This window comes from Gordionus sp. m RMFG-2023, chromosome 5, assembly GCF_954871325.1.
Source record: "Gordionus sp. m RMFG-2023 chromosome 5, tfGorSpeb1-WG-v2, whole genome shotgun sequence".
Classification (NCBI taxonomy): Eukaryota; Metazoa; Nematomorpha; class Gordioida; order Chordodea; family Parachordodidae; genus Gordionus; species Gordionus sp. m RMFG-2023.
In genome coordinates this window covers 4,608,782-4,631,070 of record NC_088779.1, presented here as the reverse complement: position 1 = coordinate 4,631,070, position 22,289 = coordinate 4,608,782, and the positions used below count along the sequence as shown (strand labels likewise).

Sequence of the window (22,289 nt, the reverse complement as noted above, 5' to 3'; positions counted from 1 at the left end):
AATCAATTTAATCAAATAATAAGCCAATTTAAATATTTATTTATATTTAAAAAGTTGAAATAGTTTATGTGAAAATTAAATATTTACATATTTCAAATTTTTTTAAATTTTTTAAAAAGAATAAAATTACAATGTAAGATAAAAGGTAGAAAAAATAATTCGGATTAATTAATGTAATAACAGTTTAAATATTTATTAAGTTAAAATTATATTTCAAATAGGAGAATAGAACTACATATTTAATATTAAATTAAAAGTATAAAATATTTTTCGATGGCACATTAAAATGTTTATATCGGATCACTGCGACGATACATTAAAATTTCAAAATCGATACAGTTTGATACACAAAAATTATAACGATACATCTGAATCCTGATAACTTTTATTTAAAAACTTAAGGCAATTAAATTTTTCAAGATCTCTTGATGCTCAAATTGTCGTTACCTCTCATAGCGGCAAAAATCTCTGTGAAACTTTTACAAGTCCACAAATTATGATTTCTCTTTCTATTTTTTTATATTTATTTTTTTTTAAAAAATGACAATAATATTTTGAAGAGATATAAATTCTGCCAGCTTAACTGTATAAGGAAAAAACATTCAAAAAAAAAATCAATATTAAAAATTTATGAAAAGTTATTGGTAAAAAGAAAGAAAATTTTTTTCATTGCTATGTTATTTTTTAAATTTTATTCATTTAAAAATTGTAACTTTATTTGAAATGAATAATCGAGCGCATCTGGCCCGCATAAGGAAGATCTAATTTATATTGTATTTTTTTATTTTATTATTATTAGTTTTTTATTTTATAATAATATAATTATATTATATTTTTTTTATTAAAAGACTTTTAATCGCTAATATTTATTCTGATAACCTTTGATTTTCACCAAAATCGATCCAATATAACAACAACAACAAATAGACGATCACAAATTATTTTTTCGCTCATTTTATAATTACTCGTTTTGAAGATTTCTCGCCATTCAATTCGTATAGATTCCATCCAATTCCTTAAAACCGAGATTAAACTATTTGAAGAAATGGTAAGTAAATCTTTCTTTCTTTCTTTTTTTTCGGAAATATTATAATTATGCATATTATTTTTTCTTTCCCTAGATCATGGATAAATTAGGATTAAAATCCCTGTATAGGTCTGACCTTTTTTTTTGAATTCATGGCCGATCCGAACATTTTTTTTTAAAAGAAGATTGGATTGAGGAAAAAGTAAATTTTTCGAGGAAGGCGGGGGGAAAGAAAAAATTCCAAGCGTTGAAAGTAAAATATTAAGTGGTGAAGTCTGACTGACTCAAATAAAATTTTAAAATTTGATCCGACCAGGCCAGATATTGTCTATTCCGGAAGGAGATTCCTGCACCCTAAATTCTTAATACAATTTATCCTCAAATAGGCAATCAAAGCTACCCCTCCCTACCAGACGAAAATGTCACAAACTACCCCCACCCCTCCCCTCAAACCACCCTCTTCGCCTCCATGTTAGAATCCCTAATCTGAATAACTGACAGTTCTGTACAGGTCTATAGTCATGACTATTCTCATAATTAAAAAACATATTGCTAATAGCGAACTGTTTTTTTTTTAAATTTAACGTTTATAAAGCAATATTTGTTATTTTGATGGTAAATTTAATTTTACAAATTTTGAGGTCATTGAATAATAACAATTATTTTTATTTCATTTTTAGCCCAAAGAAGATATTACTATGGATGGTAAATTTTAATTTATTTATTTTAAAATATTAAAATATTTATGATTTGAATTTGCACGTATGTAAATTCTTATATTAGCGTGATATTTTAAGTTAAATTTTAAACCTCCATATTATATCTAAATTCAAGCTTCCTTTTTTTCGAATTAATTTCAATTATGGAGTATTTTTTTTTTAAAAAATAATCATTTGAGTAGCGTTGTTAATCGGCTCGATTTTAGCCGCCGATTTTTAAAATCGGTTAATTTTATCGGTTAATTTTACCCATAAAAATATTAGGGCAAGAGCCTGAAGATTTTGTTCATAGATAGATAGCGCACATGTTTAGACAACTATTAATAAAATCTCGAGGCCTTAGGCAATATTTTTTCTGGATAGAATATTGTGATAGCCATTTTTTAAAAAAATAGGTTCCAAATCAAGCCGTTTTGACAACACTAGATTTTGAGTAATATTTTATTGAGAATAATATATTCTTTATCCACCCCTCCACATATTATACCTGAATGATATTTTCTCTTTGTGCCGCTGTAACAATCTCCGAAACCTTTGTCGATTCGTATTTAATTTGTTCAATGAATTACTCTTTTTTTTTCTGTAACTATTTTTCACACTATCAAATAGGCGATATCTCTAAAATATTTTGCATTTTTTTTTTCATTTTCATATTCATATATATATATTTGATGTATTTAAATCGTCTTTTGAAAGACTTTAATAGTTTTGGTTTATCCCGGACGTTGATTTTGGACTTTTGCATAGCCTCCAAACCAAACATAAATAGCGGGCTTTTTTAAAAAAATCTGGCAGCTTTATTACATATATAATATCTACTATATCACATTTTTAGTCTTATTAAGTGTACTTCCTTTCGGAGTTATGTGACCTTTATTTTTTGTTGAAAGACATAGCATTTTTTGTATTTAAGGTGGATATCTTCCTCTATTAATATATATATATATATATAGAGATATCTCATAATTAAAACAAACTCTTAATTGTTGCTTTCTTCTCCGATTTTGTAATACATCTATTAATTTAATCATTCGCGTTACATTAATTTCACTTAAATTATATTCTCAAAATTTTTGCGGTTCATCCAATAAAGCATCCAAGCGCGAAAGCCGTAAAGGCCAATGCGATTGGCTAAATTTTATATTCTACACTGAAAAAATGACACTGCTATTTAAAAATTAGATTTAAATAAGGAACTTTAAGATAATGTAGTAGGAATCTCAATATATATATATAATTCTTAATTGGAAATAGATATGAAGGAGGCTTTCTTGATATTCGATAGAAAAGGAGACGATAAAATTGGAACTAGTGACGTGGGCAACCTGTTAAGATCTTTGGGACTCGTACCCACTGAAGTCGCTGTCAAAAAAGTTGGGGGAACCGATTTAGCAAGTTATTTTTCTTAAATAATATATTATATATATATATACGCTATAAAAATTTATTTTCTAAGTTTAAATAACCCAAAATTTGATTGTAATATTTTGTTGTCGCTTTTAAGGTGAAAGACGGATAACTTTCGAAGAATTCTTGCCGATGTTTGAAGAGGCATCCAAAATTAAGGATGCCGGATCATATGAAGATTTCATAGAAATAATGAAGGTGTATGATAAAGAAGGTGACGGAACTATATTGGCCGCTGAAATAAGGCACGTTCTCTTAGCCTTAGGTACTTTTTTTTTCCATATATTTTTCATTTTCAGTTATGCGGGAAAATATTGGGATTCGAGCAATAGATATTTTTTTTCTGCGTTATACTTTATATTGGTTGGAATTTAGAGATCTTCATGGGTCGGCATGGACCGGGTCTGAGGTTTTTTAATTTATTTTTTATAATGGACTTGGGCTGGACTTGGTCCTAATATTATTAAATTTAAAATTATGCTTATTTAAAATAGTCGTTAACTTAAAGAAATATTGCCATTTTTTTCTACCAATAATATTGATTTTCGGTATTGTAGACAAAATGATCGGTCTAAATTCATTAAATACAATAAATGAGTTAGGGGTTTGGCAAAAAAATTTTTTGCAACTTATTATGGGCTTGGGTTTAGCTTGGTCAAAGAATTAGCATCCACGAAGGTCTCTGGTAGAAATTTCTCAATTCGATGCATTCCATTAGGTGTAAATTATATAAATTTTAGACCATTTTTTTCTAATGAATCTTTTGAAATCATTTTTTAATTTTATTAAAGTAAATTTCTTGATTTCTTACTGAATTCTTTCTTTCTTTTTTTTTTTTTACCTCAGTAAAAATATATATGCTTTATAATAATTTTGTCTAAATTCGGGTCAATTTTTTTAAAAAAACGCGCCGATTTAAGATTTTAGCCAAAATAGTTTTATGTAAGCCTCGAGAATTTGGCAAAATAGATGTCCAAACCTTTCTGCAAATCTCCAGGCTTGCACAATATTATTTTGGCTAAATTCTAAAACGGACATTTAAAAAATCGATCCAAATCGGGTCTCAACACCCCGAATTTTCAGAGATTTAAAATTGTTTAAATGGGCATTTTTGAGACTACAGACCAAACATAGACCGATTTATGGGCAACCCATCGAACCTGGGGTAATGTGGACCCTGGTTAGGTTCGAACCTATTTTAGATAATCGATTGTTTGAAATAATTTTTTTTTAACCTATTGCTTAAACAAAAATTTTTTTTTTATTTATTTAAAAATACATATTGTCAGGCGAAAGATTAAAAGAAAATGAAGTCGACGAAATTTTACAAGGCAAAGAAAATTCGGACGGTTATATCGAATATGAACGTAAAATTTTTATCAAATTTTTTTAATTTTTATCAAAATTCTTTACTTTTTATCAAAATTTTTTAATTTTTAAGACCCATTTTTCGATAATTTGCTTTTGCGGGAAATTTTTTATTTTTAATTGAGAACAAGAGCATATATATATATTTAGGGTTTACAGCTGCTTAATTTTTTTGTGTTTGTGATATCTTTTTTTTTAAAAAAAATCGAATTTTTCATTTAATGTGTGTGTGATAATTATTATTTCTATACCTAAAATTCTTCTTTTTTTTAAAAAAAAATTATGGTTTCCTAAAGAAAATAAAGAAAGAAAGAAAGAAAGAAAGAAAGAAAGAAAGAAAGAAAGAAAGAAAGAAAGAAAGAAAGAAAGAAAGAAAGAAAGAAAGAAAGAAAGAAAGAAAGAAAGAAAGAAAGAAAGAAAGAAAGAAAGAAAGAAAGAAAGAAAGAAAGAAAGAAAGAAAGAAAGAAAGAAAGAAAGAAAGAAAGAAAAGAAAAGAAAAGAAAGAATAGAAAGAAAGAATAGAATTCCTAATCCTGGAAATCTCTTAATTAAAAAGTTTCTCCACATTTAACATGTTTCTAGTCTCTATTTAATTTGCAGATTAAAGCAGTAGATTAAATTTTTTTATATAAATAAGAACCAAATTATGAGGAATTTTAACATATTTGATAAAGAACCGATCGATTCGAATTTAAGAATGAAGAGACAAAGATACTATAATAAATATTCGTGGGGATACTTTTATCTCTCGGATATTAGCTATCCTTACAAAAGAACAAGATGATGACATTTTAATTTAATATTTATATGAATCTTGAAATTATTATTAGTATTGTTAAACGGCTCGTTTTGGGCCGATTTTTAAAAACGGCTAACTCAGTATTTTAGCCAGAAAAAATATTACCCAAGCTTGAAGAATTCCGATAATATATGTCTAGACCCGTGTTCCTTCTATGAGCAAAATCTTCAGGCTTGGGTAATATTTTTCTGGTTGAAGTATTGATTTAGCCGTTTTTAAAAAAATCGGCTCAAAACGAGCCATTTAGCAACTAATTATTTATAAATTATTCTAATTTTGCAAAAATATAGCATTCGTAAGTTTCGTCATGAATACCTCCGCTTAAAAACTTGACCCGGCCTTGCAAACAGGATATCATCATTTTATTTATTTGATTTTGTAATTATCATAACTTTTTTTTATTGGTTCGATTATAATATCGCGAAACTTGTAAATTCTTTACGGGAAAGGGAGTTTATCTAAAACAAAAACAAAACTATACTTAGATAAACCTAACTTTTACAATTATTAGCGATTTTAATTGATTATATTTTTTTTTTATCTACCATAAATTTGAAAATAAAACACACCATTTAATGCCTGCCCGTTAAATATCATTTAAAGTACAAAAACTATTACAAATTTCAATTAATATTGTTTTCCGGGGTAGATAGTAGCTTAGGGGTGCTGCTAGGACAGACAAAATAATTAAATAATTTGCGTCTTAGAAGCTTTTATATATATTTTTTTTTATTCGCTTTAAAATTTAATATTTTTTTTTTGACGAAATTAATTATTTGAAGATTTGTTTTGATTTAATTCCATGTCATTAGTATTATATATTCTTGAAGCCCTCTAAAGAATTAATCTACCATGGCTAGGAATGGGTGTAATAAAATATTTGCTAAGTTAAAAAAAAAAAACCTCTCTAAAGGATTCCATAATATATTTCTGGATAAAAATATTAAAATTTATATTGGGTGAATAATAATAATAATAATGATAAATAATAAGAAAATTAGGTATTATTAAACAAATATTTTCAGTTTGTCAATTGAGGAGATTAAACGAATATCGTGTTCAGGTATTCTATCGATTTTGTTAGATTCTTGTCCTGATAAAATCGATATATTTAAAAATGATTAATTTATAATGATGTTCCAAATTATAAATATAAACCTTTATGCAAGCGTTCATGAACTCCTCCGAGGTCACTTTCCCATCTTTATTCGAATCCATTTTCTTCATTTTATTTAAAAGGTTTTGTTTTTTAAAAAAAAAATTTTACAAGGTAATGTTATTCAATAAGTAAGTCCGTGTGCCCTACTTCCGACAAATACTTTTCTTCCTTTCATTCTTTCTTTCTTTCTTTCTTTCTTTCTTTCTTTCTTTCTTTCTTTCTTTCTTTCTTTCTTTCTTTCTTTCTTTCTTTCTTTCTTTCTTTCTTTCTTTCTTTCTTTCTTTCTTTCTTTCTTTCTTTCTTTCTTTCTTTCTTCTTTCTCTTTCGGGATGGGTCCGAATCGATTTCCCAAATTAAAAAAAATATATGAATCAAGGTCCAGGCCCTAAAGAATCCGGAAAAAAATGTCCGTCCTCTCGGACAGGCCCATGCGGGACTCTAATAAGTCAATATCGGAAAAATATTTTACAAAAAAAGAAAATGCTTTGTCTACTTTCTAAAGCTATTCGCGAATCTCTATGTCTATACGAAATACAAAAAAAAAATGGGAAATAAATATATATTTTACATTTTCGATGTAGCTAGCAGATTTAATTCGTCTAATCATACCCGTAGCCAGGAATATTCTACTGTGGGGGAAGGGGAGGGGTGGTGGTGTAATTTTTTCTTCATCAATATTATTTTTTAGGCATACCCTCGAAAGTATACCCCCTAGAGTACCGAATAATATTAATCATAGCTATATAAATAGGTAAGTCACAATAAATTAAGAATTAAACATTATTACGATTTAAAAAAGTTAATTAAAATATCTTTCATAAATGGAAAATTTATTCATTCTATACGATTGCGCAGATTGTTCTGTATTGTCGATTAAATCTCTGTTGCATATTAAGCATAGCTAGTCCATTCAAATCGATTTTGGGATGTCGTAATTTTGAGATATTTTTCCAATTCTTCGTAGTGAAGAAAAGGTCCTTTCATTATGTTCGTACTAATTAGGTATCGTTGACAAAATATACCTATACAGTTATCTTAATATATTTGAAAAAAAGCTTCAAAATGTATTTTAAAGTATGCAATGCTTCCCGTGGATTACTTGGAAGATATTAAATCTCGCATACCAAAAATTTAAATTTTGAAATTAATTGGCCCTCAGATATATTACCATTATATTCTCTAAATAAAATTGCGCTAAATATTTAATTATTTCAATATCGATTTAATCCTTAGACTGATTTCTATAATAGTTATTTGTAAATTGGATAGAACCATTTGTTAAATCACAAATCGTTGATTGATTTTGAAAAAAGCACATACCTAAAAGTCGAAAAATAAGGGTTATTTATTTTTAATGGTAATCCTCAATTGATTCCGCGTTTTATACTGAAACGATTCGTTTATTGGGTGCAAGTCCAGACTCTCGAATCTCGTGATCATATAATTTCGTCTCAACAAATCACACAAATCGTAAAGTTCTTGGTCAATACTATATCTTAGTTTTCTAAGTTATAATTATAATAAATTATTCGCGATTATCATAACTTCAACCAAATCCTGAAAAAGTATTGCAAATTGTTACGTAGCCTTCAGATGATATACCTAGTTCAGGTCATTCCGATATTCCGAGGGCAATCAAAAATGGGTTCTTCTAGATTCAAAAAGACTAAATCCGGAAGGCTCCATCTTGCCTGGTACGCATTTTAACAGAGTCTCAATAATTCTACTAATATAAATTCCGTCACTTTGGATTTTTTGAACATATCATACAACTCTAACATTTTTTGCCTTATCATAGTTTCATAGTTATTAGTAAAGATAAATTAAATGAGAGTTTTATTTGGTTGATAAATTTTTATTCATCAGTTGTTTAAGACTTTTTTTAAAATAAAAATGTAAAAAAAGTCACATTAAATTTTCGCGGGATATATTCACAAAGGGTAAGAAATATTTAAATAATTTTAACTTTTTTTTGCTAAAATATAAAATGGAATATAATTTATTCGAATTGAAATATGATATATTTTGCAATTCACAAATATTTTTGCTACATGGAGGAGGTGGGGTTGGCACTGGCTACGCGCCTGCGTCTAACACTTAAAAAATAATCACCTGATCATGTAAAATTGAATAAGTTAAGTGTTAGGCACGAATTACTTTTATTTTAAACTCAAAAAAAATAAATAAAAAAAATTATGTCTATAAAAATTTACCCGGAAAATTCTTTCAACGTGATTTTTGATAAAATTTTCCGTATCACCCATCACTTTGTCCCGGCATTCTTCCGGGAATTTACTGAATAATTCGTAGATGGCAGTGACGATGGACGTCATCTCCTCCCTGCTTATAAATCCGTCCCCATTCACATCGTATAACTTGAAAGCCCACTTCAATTTGTCCTCCAAAGATCCTTTCGATATGGCGGACAATTCTCTCGCAAAATCCTTTAGATAAATAATGTATAGGTGAATCCAAAGAATATCAAAAACTAAGGGTATGGGATAGTGTTGTTAAACGGCTAACTCAATATTTTAGCCAGAAAAATATTGTCTAACCCACGAGATTTTGAAAATATATGTCTAGACCTTTGTTCCTTCTATGAACAAAATCTTCAGGCTTGCGTAATATTTATCTGGTTAAAATACTGAGTTAGCCGTTTTTAAAAAATCGGCTCAAAACGAGCCATTTAAACAACACTAGTATGGGATTAGTCCCAAATGTAAATTTAATATTATACCTCGAATACAATTGTCCCCGTACGACTCTTGTCCAAACTTTTGAATACGTAATACGAATATTTTGTTGAATCTTTTTCGAGAAAAAGAATAAATCAAATTTCAAAAGTTCTGGAGATTTTTTGCTCATAGACGGCAAAAAGATTCGGTCCTCTATTTTGCCGTATCACGAGGCTTATACATAATTGTATTTCGGTTTCGAGTCATTATATACTTTCGATAGAACCGGTTCAGTACCCGGCTAATTTTAAAAAAGAAAAGAGGTTCTCGAGTTGGGCAGAGGTCCTCTGGGAAAAGAATCTATTTACAAATCTTTATAAAAGAAATGGATTTTAGATACTGATACCTGTATCTATCAGCCTATTCAGATAAATAAACCAATGGTTAGTTAAAATAAAATCAGTAATATTCTTATTTGAAAATATTGATACATTTAAAATATCAAAGGCAACATTTCTACAGAATATCATATCTGATAATCTATGTTATATATATATATATGACTAAAAGGAAAGCTATATAATGCTTTGAACTTCTCATTAAAAATAAAAATCTTCAAAAAAAATACAATTATTTGTGGATATGGTGTTTATTGTACAGTACAACCTTAGAAAATTAGTTTTAAAAACAAAATAAAGTTTTTTAAAACAAAATAAAGTTTTTTTAAAAACCGCAGTAGAACTCTTATTACTTGATAAATTTCTATGAATTTTCCTAACATTTTATTGTATTTGAATTATTATTTTAAAAAAAAATTCTGATATTCTGGGAAAAAAAATCTCTTGATAAAATTTTTATAAGGCAATGACATAATAATAATGCCTAGACTGACGATGCAATTCATAAAAATGTATTTGAAAGCGTAGTTGAATGCAAATCAGCTGAACCCACCATTTTGGTTACCCATATATAGTAATTATTCTCACGTTAAAAAAACTACTATTTAAATTGATAACTTGCTTCCTTATTATCTTGATAATCAGGCAATTCTTTAAATAAAGTTTGCCCCCGACGTAGGAATAAATTGGCCTCTAGTTTAAAATTTTTAATGATGATAGGGGTAATCAAAATGGCGTCATCAGCTGTTAATGGTCAGTCTAGGTATTATTATATGTCATTGATTCAAGGATGATTTTATTTGGTGCCACCCTTTAAAATATTTTTTAAATATCTGGATATTTTAATAATAATTTTTTATATTTTATAAAAAGATTTAAAAATTAATCGAATAATTTTCAAAACGTTTCTTTTCATATTTTTTTTATCTCCCGTTAAATCAAAATATTCCCTTTATAAAACTGTTAGAAAAAGAAACACACATTCAGACCTTACTAATTATCTAGGATCTTGAAATCAAAATATTCAACGGTAGAAAAGAAAATAATAAATATTCAAAGTGTAAATCTGATAAAGATAAACCATTTCATTTCATATATATATGCGATTATACTTCCTGCAGGGAAAAAGGTTCCATAGATTTGTTTGAATGCATTGAAATTCAATACTCCGTTAGGGCATTCCTACGTATAAGATTTAATTATCTATAATTTATTATACAGTAACAATATGAAAACCTGTTTAAATCCCTGATACAATATTTGAATCTCCTTTCTATCAAATTTTGTTTGAAGGCAGAGATTTTGCAGCAAGTTTTGGGATTGGGCGTGATAATTATTCATGCTTAAAGAGATTCTTTACATATCTTTATTATATATAATATATAATATATATATATATATATTTTTTTTTTATTTTTAAAGAAAAGTATTTTTTTTAAATCTTATAAAATAAAAATCTAAATTTTTTAATAATCGATTTTAACTGTTTTTTTTTTATTTTTTAAAATAACCAATTATATAATTTAGTTTAGATAATGATAAAAAAATATATATATTAGGATTAATTAATGGTGTCCAATGAAGGACATATATATTTTTGCCAGATATTTTAATCAGATTATCGATTTAAACAAAAAGGGAATATATACATATTAGCAAATATTAGGTATAATTTAGTCATAAACAAACCAGTGCCTAACTAGGAGAGGATGGAGGCAGAATACCCTCTTGAAAAGCACTATGAACACCCCCCCCTCTCCTAAAAAAACAGTCAATTATTTTTTGAAACCCTTTTGGTAAAGACACATGAGGTAATAGAAATGGTTAAGAAAATATTTATATAATAATTGTTAAATTTAGGGAAAGCAGAAAAATTTTAAAGTAAGCGAATAGGGTAAAATAAACGAATTCCGATCTGGATCATAGATCTCAGAATCATCATCATCAGAAGAAGAAGAAGGAGAAGAAAGCTAAATAATGTATTAACATAAATAATTTTATAAAATAAATTTACAATTCTCAGAATCTGAAAAAATCTTTTACCCTCAAGGTTATATGTAATAATTATTTTCTTTCTCGTCTTAGCCATATTATAAATATTTCGAAATTTAGACATTTTTCCAAAAAACTTGTCTCGAATTTTAAATGGTAAAATTAAAAGATATCCTCAATATGATCCAACGAACGTCTTTTCCGCCATTCCCTTTGGTGTAAATAAAAAAATGAGGCTTAATTTTAGTTTCATAGAGTCTTTCATTAAACTTTATAATGATCAAATCGAGTGCAGCATAAACTGGTTTTATATACTCCTTTTTGGATTGTAATGCTTGAAGTCTAGAACTTTTAAAATCAAAGGGTAGATTTCTCCTCTTCATAAAATCTTGTGCCTTTGAAAAAAACTTTCACGAATCTAGTGTTATTATCTATGGGATTAAAAAATAATTCATAATATATTATTCAAATCAATCAGGGTATCTTTTGCCAATAGAATTTGATTCATGCAAACTATATATCCTTCGAAATGTTTTCAATTTTGTAAAAGCCAAGCTTTGTTGTCAACCATATGTTATCCAAAAAATACAAAGTGATAAAATAAAATATTTCTATTCTAAAAAAACAATAGCACTAGTCTGATAGAAGTGTCAGAATCTTCAGAATCCTTTAAATTTGCTAAAGCTATCCTCAAAGCATTGTAAAATAGAAAATATTTTTACAAAAGCTTTATATGATGATACCCAGCTTCTATGAATATAAAATAAACATTTTAAATCTAAACAAATAGTGGCATTCATGATGCCCAAAAATCGTTGCGGTTTTATCAGTACACTATTGACATGCTTTAAGCACTGCATATCCTTTAACACCATTGAAATACAAGTGAATCTCGCAGATCATTAAAACATTTCTTAGTTCTTTTATCGATTGGCATAATTGAACAATGATTAGATTTAATCGATTATAATAGCACCAAATAAAAGCTGCCTTTGAGATCTCAGCCCTAATCAAAGTCTGTACTCCTATGATCTTTCCACTCATTTGAAGCACCATCATAGCATTGCCCAATTAAGAATTCGAGGGGTATATTCATGGAACTGTTTGCTTATTATATTTTTTTTAATATCAAGACCAATTGTGTTACCATTTTCAATATATCTTACTAACAAAGCTACTGTTTCTGATTTCTAAACATAATATGTAATGTACAATCAAAAATAATTTAAAAACACCTGCTAAATTCAATCTCTTATAGAATTTTTTTATAATTGAACGTATTTTTTCCGGCAATGTGTTATTTTTTCAACTTTAAATCATTTTTTTAGAGGATTTTATTATTATTTAAAGATCTGATTTAACCAGAAATGTATTCCGCCATGTTTGGATTACCCACCCTAAGAATTTCAGGCAACTTTTTCATAAATTTTTAAACTTAATATAATTTATATTCGATTTTCCATATATTTTTTTATATAAATTATATATGACTCAAAGATTAACAGCAAAATTGTCTACGATTCATGAGATAGGTATTCCAAACATGCTGGAATATTCCGGTAAAATCAGATTTTTAAATTTATTAAAACGAAATCAAAGAATGATTTAAAGTTGTAAAAAATAACACTTTGCCGGAAAAAAACATTGACGCTAACATAAATCATATTTTTCATAGTTTCAATTTGAATATTTATATTATTATATGACAATGACAATGACAATAGATTAGAATATAATTTGGATTATAATCCCTTTTTTTTGTCTCCAATTTTTTATACGATTTGAGGACAGGATTTGAATTCTGCAATTAGTTTAATAATGTCTTTAAAGGCTACTATTCCAAAGCTTTTCTTTGTATCGTTAAAACTTAGTCCACCATGTCTTTTTCTAACATGATCTCTCCATTCGTCATCCCTTATATTATGCCGTGTGTAATCATTAATTAAGTATTTGTATTTATTTTGGTTAATATTTTGAAATTGGGAAAATAATTTTATGACAAGACAAGAAACCTGGTTATAAATTGGTATAATAAAAAAAAAATGAAATAAAATTTAAAAAAGAAAAATATCCTAAATTTTAAGAAGCAGTTGCTTCGTACCCCCTGTCCGCTGTGGGGTTCACTGGGTGGGGGGGGGGGATGGCTGGGCAGCGTCTACATGACAGGATATTTACTGGAGGAAAATTCCTCTCAGAAACCTATATTTACCCCTCTAAAAATTTAATTAAATGGTATTTCCTAGTGTAGTTAAACGGCTCGATTTGAGCCAATTTTTTAAAAAAGCGGACTCAACATTTTACCCCGGAAAATATTATGCAAGCTCTGAAGATTTTGTTTATAGATGGCACAAAGGTTTTGGCATCTATTAGAGAAATCTCGAGGTTTAGGGAATACTTTTTTAGCTAAAATATTGAATAAACTGTTTTTAAAATCTGCTAAAACAGAGATGTTTAACAAAAATAGTACTCCGCCCCCGCCCCCTCCTTTCATAAATTTAAAAAAGAATCACTCAAATTATCAATACTCTACCAAATAATTCTGAATGTTAAAGAATTTTTTTAGAACATAAATTAAATTTTAAACCACATCATTTACAATGAATGCATTATTATAGTATAATGTTTGGCATGAATATGAGTTTACTGATAAGAATATCCAACACTTTTAAAATACGTTTTAAAAAATAGCATTATTTGAAAAATAAAGATTTGGTAAATGTTTAGATTTTGCCCTATTTTATCTGATTCACTTAATGACTCCTCCCCCCCTCTCCAACAAATTTACCCTGCCCGTTGTCAACCCCCCCCCTCTTAGATGCCTACACACTACCCCCACTTCAAATAATTTGTAGGCAAAATGTTTATACTCCCTTACTCGTAGACGCTGGGCACATTAGCTCGATCCCCCTGAAAAATTTGAAGTACCCTTTGAAATTTTTTATAAAAAGGTAATTTTAAAATAATTAGTTTAAAAAATTCATATAATTTACGCTCTCCTGAGTTAAGGACTAGTGATGCCAACTATAAACAAACCTGAAAAATTTGATAATAAAATATACCATCATGAATTATCCAGGCTTTTTTTTAACTAATGATAATATCAAAATTATACCAAATTTAGATTAGAAAATATTTAAATAGGGTAAAATTGTTAGTCATAGCAAAATTAATCATAAAAAAATATCAAGTTAAATTTAATTTACATGACAGTTGTAAGATGCCAAAAATGTGTCCAATTTATACATATTAAACACATCAGACATTTATTTAATTTGATAAACTTTATTATGATATCTTATATTACTGATATTTAAAAAAATTATGATATAATATATATATATTTTTTTTTATAAAACTATGAAATCAACTTTCTTATATAAAAATAAAATCATCCAATATATAACCTTCATTTGTGTTGTGTGTGTACATATAACTAATGCATTGAAAAAAAATATTTTAGAAAATATAATACATCCATAATATTAAAATTTATATGAATTAAATTTGGATTATAATAATAATATAACAATTTAATAGGGCAAAATTGTTAGTCATAACGAGATTAATTATATAAAAACTTGTATAATAAGAAAATGCCAAGCTAAAATTTACTACTTACCACCACAGTTGCTTTTTTGGCGCATATAATCATTACTAAAACATTTAAAGAATGAATGCTGAAGGTTTATTTTAAAAAAAAGCATTGACATGATATATGGAGACAATATTCGAAATTTGAAGAAAAAAAATATATATAAAAGTAAAACGTTGTGAAGGAAATAAAAATATATTTAATTATATAAACTACAAACATGTAAAATTTCTACAGAAATCAAAATTTTAAGTTATTTTCGTAAATGAACAAAAGGGGTTAGAAATAAACGAAAGTTTTATTGATTAGCTGTCACTAGTTGAACGTCATTCGTATTCATCAAAGGACTTTTAAGATTGCCCACTGGTTTAGATTGTACCTTCGAGGCCGCTTTATCCTTGAAGTCTAGTTTGTATGATTGAATCTTTTTTTGTTCAAAATAAATTAATAATTATTTGTTTTATAACAATGATTGATTGCCTTTGACTAAAACTATGATTCTAGCCTATTTCCATATCTATCCTCAATTCCATCTAATTAATTAAACTTGCAGTACAAACCCTTGTATCCCCCATATTATAACAACTTTTCGGGAGGAACAAAAACATTTAACCGTTATATATTTATAAAAATTCCGTCATAATAATGAATTTTAAAAAAACGGGTTTCTATTATTTGAGATGAACAGTTATATTTTTAGCCGAGATTGACCACCTGAAGCAGAGAAAAGCTAATTCTCGTCTCAATGCTTAACCGCTTTTCTCCGGCGCAATCTGTGAACCGAGTCCCTTATTGTTTGTTTTTTAATTACACACCTGTTATATTTAAATGTTTATATATTTTAAAAGGTTACGCTATTTGAATTATATATTTCCTACATTTTATATTATCTAATGGAGGTCAATGTAATTGCATAGTAGTAGTTAAATGACATAATTACAAAAGACTATATATAGGAAACAATTTTATAATAAAGAATTTTTGTTTTGACTATAAAAACACCTACAATCGGAACTGATATACTCGTTTATGTAAAAAAAAAATAAATGGATTTGGAATTTTTCAACTATTAGAGATTGCAATTTACAAGCTGCTAGTTATAAAAACTTATATTGGTATTACCTTATTCCTGGAAAACTTTTAGAATAATTTTCTTAGTCTTTATTTAGTAAATATTATACACGAAAGAGTGTTTCCGAGTGTTTATTTTCTAACATAAAAATGAAAATAATGATAATTTTTTTTAGGCAAATATTAGCCTTTTATAATACGATATATAAATAAAAATTATATTGAAACATAATTCTTAAACTTAATACAATGGGACTCAGATTTACCATGAGTCCTACAATTAATATAATCGCAAAAATAAAGAATTTTTAAAATAGAATCTAATCACAAACACAATGCAGCCAACGATATATTTATTATAAAAAAAAATTCAATCTCCATAATTACTCATTGGTGCCTTTCAGCGGGGGATAATCATCTAGTCACTTAGGTATAATTATTTGAAAATGGGGTAATTGATTCATTTAACGAGAAATTAAGAAAGCCACCATCAGTATTATATATTAAATGGTCACTATTTTTTGTAAAATGATTTCTAAACGTAAAATTATTTTTCAGTAAAATGATATTATTTTTTCTTTATTATTTTAATTTAATTTTAGTTAATAATATCTGGATTCTCTTTTGTCAAATTCGAATTTATAAAGGGAGAAAAAATAAATCCAATCCATGGTTAAGAACATTTTCTCTACGCTAACTCGGGTTGGCGCCATCAAATAACAATATACAAAAAATAATTAAAAATAGTTATCGATAGGTGGCAAAATTTTTAAACAGATTCGGTTTCGTAAATAATAACGTTAACAAGGGTTTTAACGGTTCAGATTGGAAATGTTATATTTTAATACTTGTTTGATTTGATTAGTTACAATATTTTAGCCAAAAATATCAAGCAAGCATGGAGATTTTGTTCATAAATGACAGAAAGGTTTGGACATTTATTAACGAAATCTAGAGACTTGCATAACATTTTTTGGCTAAAATAATGGGTTATCAGTTTTCATAAATAGAGCCGTTTAACAACAATAGTCATTAAAAAAAAATAATACTTTAATTTTTCCCCCGGCAGGAGTGTAGGAAGCATTTTCTAAAGACCCAATCTTGGATTTAACTTTATTCTTAAGGTCGCTAATTTTCGAGTTTATATTCGCGGTCGTGGAAATGTTCGTCTTTTTAGGCTTGGGTTGATTTTCGTCGCTGTTGCTCATGACCTTATTAGTAAGGTGAGGTGTTGCTATTCCGATAGGCAAGGACCCAATCTTGCTTTGCACGTTCTTCAAGTAATCTGGCTTCTATGAATGTAAAGGTATACGTGTTATAACAGTGTCGCAAATAATTATATTTATATAATCACTATGTTTGAATTATTATATTCTTTAATTTATATCTCATTAGCGTAAGGTTATTATAATATTTTCATCCAACCACGATTCGAGGGTCGACCTGTTACAGTGAACTCAATGAGAATGGCAAATCTAGTTCCCATTTTTAATTTAGCACTGAGGAAACTTGCCTCTTAGATCGAAAATTGAGATTTAACCCACAATTAGTGTTGTTAAACGGTTCGATGTTTTAAAAACGGCCAACCAAATATTTTAGCCTAAAAATATTAGGCGAGCCAAGAGATTCTGTTCATAGATGGTAGAAAAAGGTTTAGGCATCACTTAACAAAATCTCAAAACTAGCGTAATATTATTTTGGCCAAAATCTTAATTCGAAATAGGCGAAATCGATCATAAAATAAGTTCACACTGTATATTATAAATGTTTAACGGAATTAAAAATAACCATACTTTAGGTATTCAATTATCACAAAATGCCGCTTATTTAAAATGGATAGGCACAGTAATTCCTCCTTCAAATAGGAGAGATGAAAAAAATATACAATATGAATTTGTAATAACCTTGTAAGGGGAAAGTCCATTGGTTTTGGGTTGTTGGCTGACAGATTTGTGCATGAGATATTGTTCGTTGGTCCCCTTCCCGCTTGACAAATTAAGAGAAGTGTTGGTCCTTTTGGCGTTTCCAGTTTTCTTGTCCTCTGAAAAAAAAAATGCAAGATCATTAGAGCCTTTTTGAAAAAAAAGCTTCATGTATTTTCCAATTACGCTATAACAATGCAAATATAGGATTATTCTAAATTATTTTGATATTTTTTTATATCTGATTGGAAGAATTGATTTATAGAAAAAAATTATAAGGATATACAGTATAATACTCATCCAACTATACGCAATTTATAAAGACGATATCCGTAATAGAAAAGCAAACCTTTGTTTTGAGTTTCATTAAGAGCAGGCGATGTAACGGTACAGGTTTTAACGAAAGATAGCGATCCGCATTTGGACTTCACGTGAGAATAATCTGCCCTTTTACCACCCAACTGATTGAGGAAAAATAAAACAACGATGACGTATTTTATTATGGGAACAAATTATATGCAAGGCTTTTAAAAATATGATTTTACAGTTTTTAAATTATTTTTACACACCAAACCCACTAAATTTGGTAAAATTTAACAGAATCTTAGGGCTGCTGGCAAAGCGGCCAATATGTTACGCGGTTCAGACTAAAGCCTGAACTCAACTCGTGGCGACTAGTTTAGGGCTAGCAACAAAGATAATGATTAGTGTTTATATTAAATAAGGAGATATATTATTCAGACACCGAACCCATTAAACTCGGTAAAATCTTCAAAAAAAAACTAACTAATTTTATTTTGAAACAGTGAAAACATGAAATAAAAACTGAATAAATTGATTTAAAAAAAATATATTATAAAAGTGTTAAATTAATTATTTAAAACTGTCAATTGGGATTAATCAACTGCGCAACTAAATGATATCATTTTAATATTTATCATTAAAATTTTACGTCCAATTTCTGCTAATATAAAAGAACATATTACTAAAAAAAAATTATACCTAAGAACTAAATAATAGGGTTTTAAGCCCAGAGAGGAGTGGAAGCTTAGAAAATTAGAGCAACAATATATAATTTATTTAGGTGAGGTAAAACAATCCTCAGAATCTCCGATATCTGAGGTATTTTTCTCAATTAATTGGCCTGCCTTCTTAAAGATTTCTAAGCTGGTGGCTAGGAGCTGATGAAAAATAGGCGCAGATATAATCCCATATTAAGAGAAGACCGTTAGACCTAATGTCTATCAAGATCTCGCTAGATATATTAGATCTACTCCCTTATTTTTAAATTCTATTTATTTTGTCGCTTTTTAAGTTAATTTATATTTTAAAAAAAACACCTTTAACTTATAAAAGGAGATGATAGATAGCCTTGTAAATTTTGCATAGTTTTAACGATTTCTTAAAAAAATATCAAAATCAATATATTATTCTATGTAAAAAAACTTAATTTTTAATTCATTCATTTTATTAATTATATATATTTTTTTTAAGAAATTATGAGAAGAAAAAATATAGATATGGCTGAGTGCGTCGGTCGTTACACCCCGGCGGATATTAATTTAATTGATTATGAATAAAAATGGCGAACTTTAGGAGTCGCCGATTTTGAGCCTTGTTTGAGATTATTAGCGTTAGCGTGAGGAGTGAGCGGCGATTTAAGATCATTATTGGAGTGTTGCTGCTTTTTGATAGGCGATGCGTTGTCCCCCGTACATATGCCTTTAAAAAATTTCAAGTTCAAAAAATATAAGTCCAATATAAAATGATTTTTAAAAAATGGGTTATGGAAGCAGCGGCTCATTAGAAGCAAATTTCAAAAATTAACACTCGAAAACCATTCTGTGGATTTTCCGATTAAACAAACCTAGAAAGTATGTATTTTCTGGATAACTCAACAGAAAATAGATGGAACTTTAGCGAATATATATTTGTTTCCTTATAAAGGCAGATTTACGCTACTTTTAAATTCAATACAAAAATTATTTTATAATTTTGAATATAAGTATATAATAAAATTATCGTTTTTTTTATATATTATATACCCAATAGAACATTAATATGTCTGAAAAATGAAATGAATAAGAGACTAAGAGTTACGATAAATTAATTAAATTATACTAGAAGAAGATGATCTTGTACTTGATAAATCTTCGTTAAGGGTGTTTCCCTTTTTCATAAAAAATAATAAATACTGACAAATTTCATGTATATGTTTAGCGTCAGTGTGTTTTTTCTTCGGCAATGTGTTATATTTACAACTTATAAATCATTTTGTGAGATCGTTTTTTTTTAAATTTTAAAATCGGATTGTACAGGAAATATATACTATCATGTTTGGAATGCCTATCTTATAATATGTAGACAATTTTGCTGTTAACCTTTGAGTCAATTATAATTGATATTAAAAAAAATATATAGAAAATCTAATATAAATTATATTAAGTTTAAAAGTTCACGGAAAAATTGTCTGAAATTCACAGGGTAGGTATTTCAAACATGATGGAATACATTTTTTTTTCAGTAAAATCAGACTTTTAAATTTAAAAAAATAGCGCGTTCAAAAAATGATTTAAACACATTGCCGGAAAAAAAACAAATTGAGTAGTTTATAATCATAAGAAGCAATAGATGTATTTTATTTTAATAAATGTTAATATTTCACGTAATTATTTTTGCAAAGTTTATGCTGCTTTTAAAGGTAGCGATTAATAACACTGGGAATTCTAGATAGTTCTAAAGAGTTTTAAAAAGAAAGACTACAACTGACAAAGGCATTATAGGATATTAAATACCTCAGAAAATGGAATATTTTTAATATTAAGATTTATTTTCAAACGAATATTATACATTTTTTGTATTCGCCGAATATAAATAATATATTATATTTAAATAGATGATTCGAAATTGACTTATTATAGCTCACTACTATTAAGTATTTAGTCATTTAAATAAGAGCTATTTTTTTTTTGATTAATAGTCGGCGAAAACTTCGATTAAACTGGTTAAACTTAGACGTTTCTTCGTAGTGCGAGTTTTCACCCCTTTAAAAAAAGATCAAAAGCAAGGCAAGTTTAATCATATAAAATATCTGTAAGACTTCCCTTTATTTTGGAAGAAATATTATCAGATTTATCTCTAAAGAGTAGAATAAAATTAGGTATTAAAAAATAAATAATATCCCAACTATCTTTCCATTTCGTGATTCCTACTCTTCCAATTTTGTAATTATAATTTTTTCATTATTGTCGTATTTTTTAGATGACTGAAAAACAGAGAAGATCTAGTGAAGGGTATCAACTTTTTTTAAAAAATAAAATAATCTGTTAATTCCGAATTTGGCAACAGCTTGATTCCCGTATTTATGCTATATCCGAGCCGGGCAGTATTTTAATATTTTTTAAAAAAAGCCGGGCCGAATAACTTATCGCCACGTACTTTTGTGACTCTTTCATGAATTGATCAATATAACTAAAATTTTAAAAAATGAATTATTTTATTTTTCAATTAAGTCATGGTAAGTATAAAATACGTCCATATACTTTGACAATGAATTACAGAAATAATAGAAAATAATTATGCCCCAAATGCTATTTTTAATATAGGAATAGTTAGTTGTTAAAAGGCTCGATTTGAGCCGATTTTTAAAAAACGAATAACTCAATATTTTAGCCAGAAATATATTATCTAAGCATCGAGGTTTAGTAAATAAATGTTCAACCCTTTGTGCCATCTATGAGGAAAATCTTAAGGCTTGCATAATATTTTTCCTAATAAAATATTGAGTTCGTTTAACAACACCAGAAATAGCATGCATATCTTTTGAAATTTAATAAATTTACCTTAAAATAAAATTTTTAGGGTATTTTTAGAAAAACTTAAAAATAATGGACGAAAAATAGTAGTTAGAATCGTGTATGCTAAATTTTTAATTATTTATGTTTATTATTAAATCAGATTATTTTAAGCAACTCGCATTAAGATGCGTCCAAACAATTAAAAATAAAGGTATAAAAAAAAGAGCAACACGTTTTATGCCGCTATGATAATCAGAGGATTTGATTTTTAGGTAGAAACGTTGTACCACTGTGATATAAAGGGTTAAAGTAATGCTATATTTGTTTACACAACTAAAAATAACTTTAAAAAATGCTATTCTA

The 22,289-nt window shown here is 27.6% G+C and overlaps 3 protein-coding genes across 5 annotated transcripts in view; 1 reads left to right on the top strand and 2 right to left on the bottom strand.

Moving 5' to 3' along the window:
* The first annotated feature begins 879 nt into the window (after positions 1 to 879).
* LOC135929583 (myosin light chain 3, skeletal muscle isoform-like) lies at positions 880 to 5,900 on the top strand. The gene is made up of 6 exons (XM_065466238.1): positions 880 to 1,048; positions 1,708 to 1,732; positions 3,001 to 3,141; positions 3,251 to 3,418; positions 4,443 to 4,520; positions 5,611 to 5,900. Exons 1-6 carry the CDS (start codon positions 1,046 to 1,048, stop codon positions 5,643 to 5,645), a joined length of 450 nt encoding a protein of 149 aa, XP_065322310.1. The 5' UTR covers positions 880 to 1,045; the 3' UTR covers positions 5,646 to 5,900.
* A 380-nt stretch (positions 5,901 to 6,280) lies between these two features.
* On the bottom strand, positions 6,281 to 10,931 carry LOC135929730 (Kv channel-interacting protein 4-like). The gene is made up of 6 exons (XM_065466432.1): positions 10,789 to 10,931; positions 10,665 to 10,734; positions 9,217 to 9,287; positions 8,693 to 8,923; positions 6,479 to 6,541; positions 6,281 to 6,413 (listed from the first exon to the last, which is right to left on the bottom strand). The coding sequence occupies exons 1-6, from the start codon at positions 10,891 to 10,893 to the stop codon at positions 6,363 to 6,365; spliced, it is 591 nt and encodes a 196-aa protein (XP_065322504.1). The 5' UTR covers positions 10,894 to 10,931; the 3' UTR covers positions 6,281 to 6,362.
* A 4,003-nt stretch (positions 10,932 to 14,934) lies between these two features.
* LOC135930542 (probable serine/threonine-protein kinase MARK-A) overlaps positions 14,935 to 22,289 on the bottom strand; it is a 50,218-nt gene continuing 42,863 nt past the window's right edge. For 2 of the 3 annotated variants that reach the window (XM_065467352.1, XM_065467354.1), the window contains exons 5-9: positions 19,721 to 19,851; positions 18,479 to 18,590; positions 18,112 to 18,248; positions 17,257 to 17,499; positions 14,935 to 15,560 (exon numbers count right to left, since the gene is read on the bottom strand). In XM_065467352.1, the coding sequence (XP_065323424.1) occupies positions 15,435 to 15,560; positions 17,257 to 17,499; positions 18,112 to 18,248; positions 18,479 to 18,590; positions 19,721 to 19,851 (749 nt within the window). In that variant the 3' untranslated portion in view covers positions 14,935 to 15,434. The remainder of the gene's footprint in view (positions 15,561 to 17,256; positions 17,500 to 18,111; positions 18,249 to 18,478; positions 18,591 to 19,720; positions 19,852 to 22,289) is intronic. The other variant, XM_065467353.1, reaches the window with a different exon arrangement.

What these genes read in the sequence shown, in the direction of transcription:
- LOC135929583 (XM_065466238.1), top strand. An exon ending in AGAAGATATTACTATGGATG is followed by an intron (nt 1,733 to 3,000) that starts GTAAATTTTAAT and finishes AATTGGAAATAG; the next exon opens with ATATGAAGGAGGCTTTCTTG. An exon ending in CGGTTATATCGAATATGAAC is followed by an intron (nt 4,521 to 5,610) that starts GTAAAATTTTTA and finishes GCAAAAATATAG; the next exon opens with CATTCGTAAGTTTCGTCATG.
- LOC135929730 (XM_065466432.1), bottom strand. Translation starts at nt 10,893, where the DNA reads ATGAATAATTATCACGCCCAATCCCAAAACTTGCTGCAAAATCTCTGC. An exon ending in ACGTTGAAAGAATTTTCCGG is followed by an intron (nt 6,542 to 8,692) that starts GTAAATTTTTAT and finishes AATAAAATGAAG; the next exon opens with AAAATGGATTCGAATAAAGA. An exon ending in TCATGAACGCTTGCATAAAG is followed by an intron (nt 6,414 to 6,478) that starts GTTTATATTTAT and finishes CGATTTTATCAG; the next exon opens with GACAAGAATCTAACAAAATC.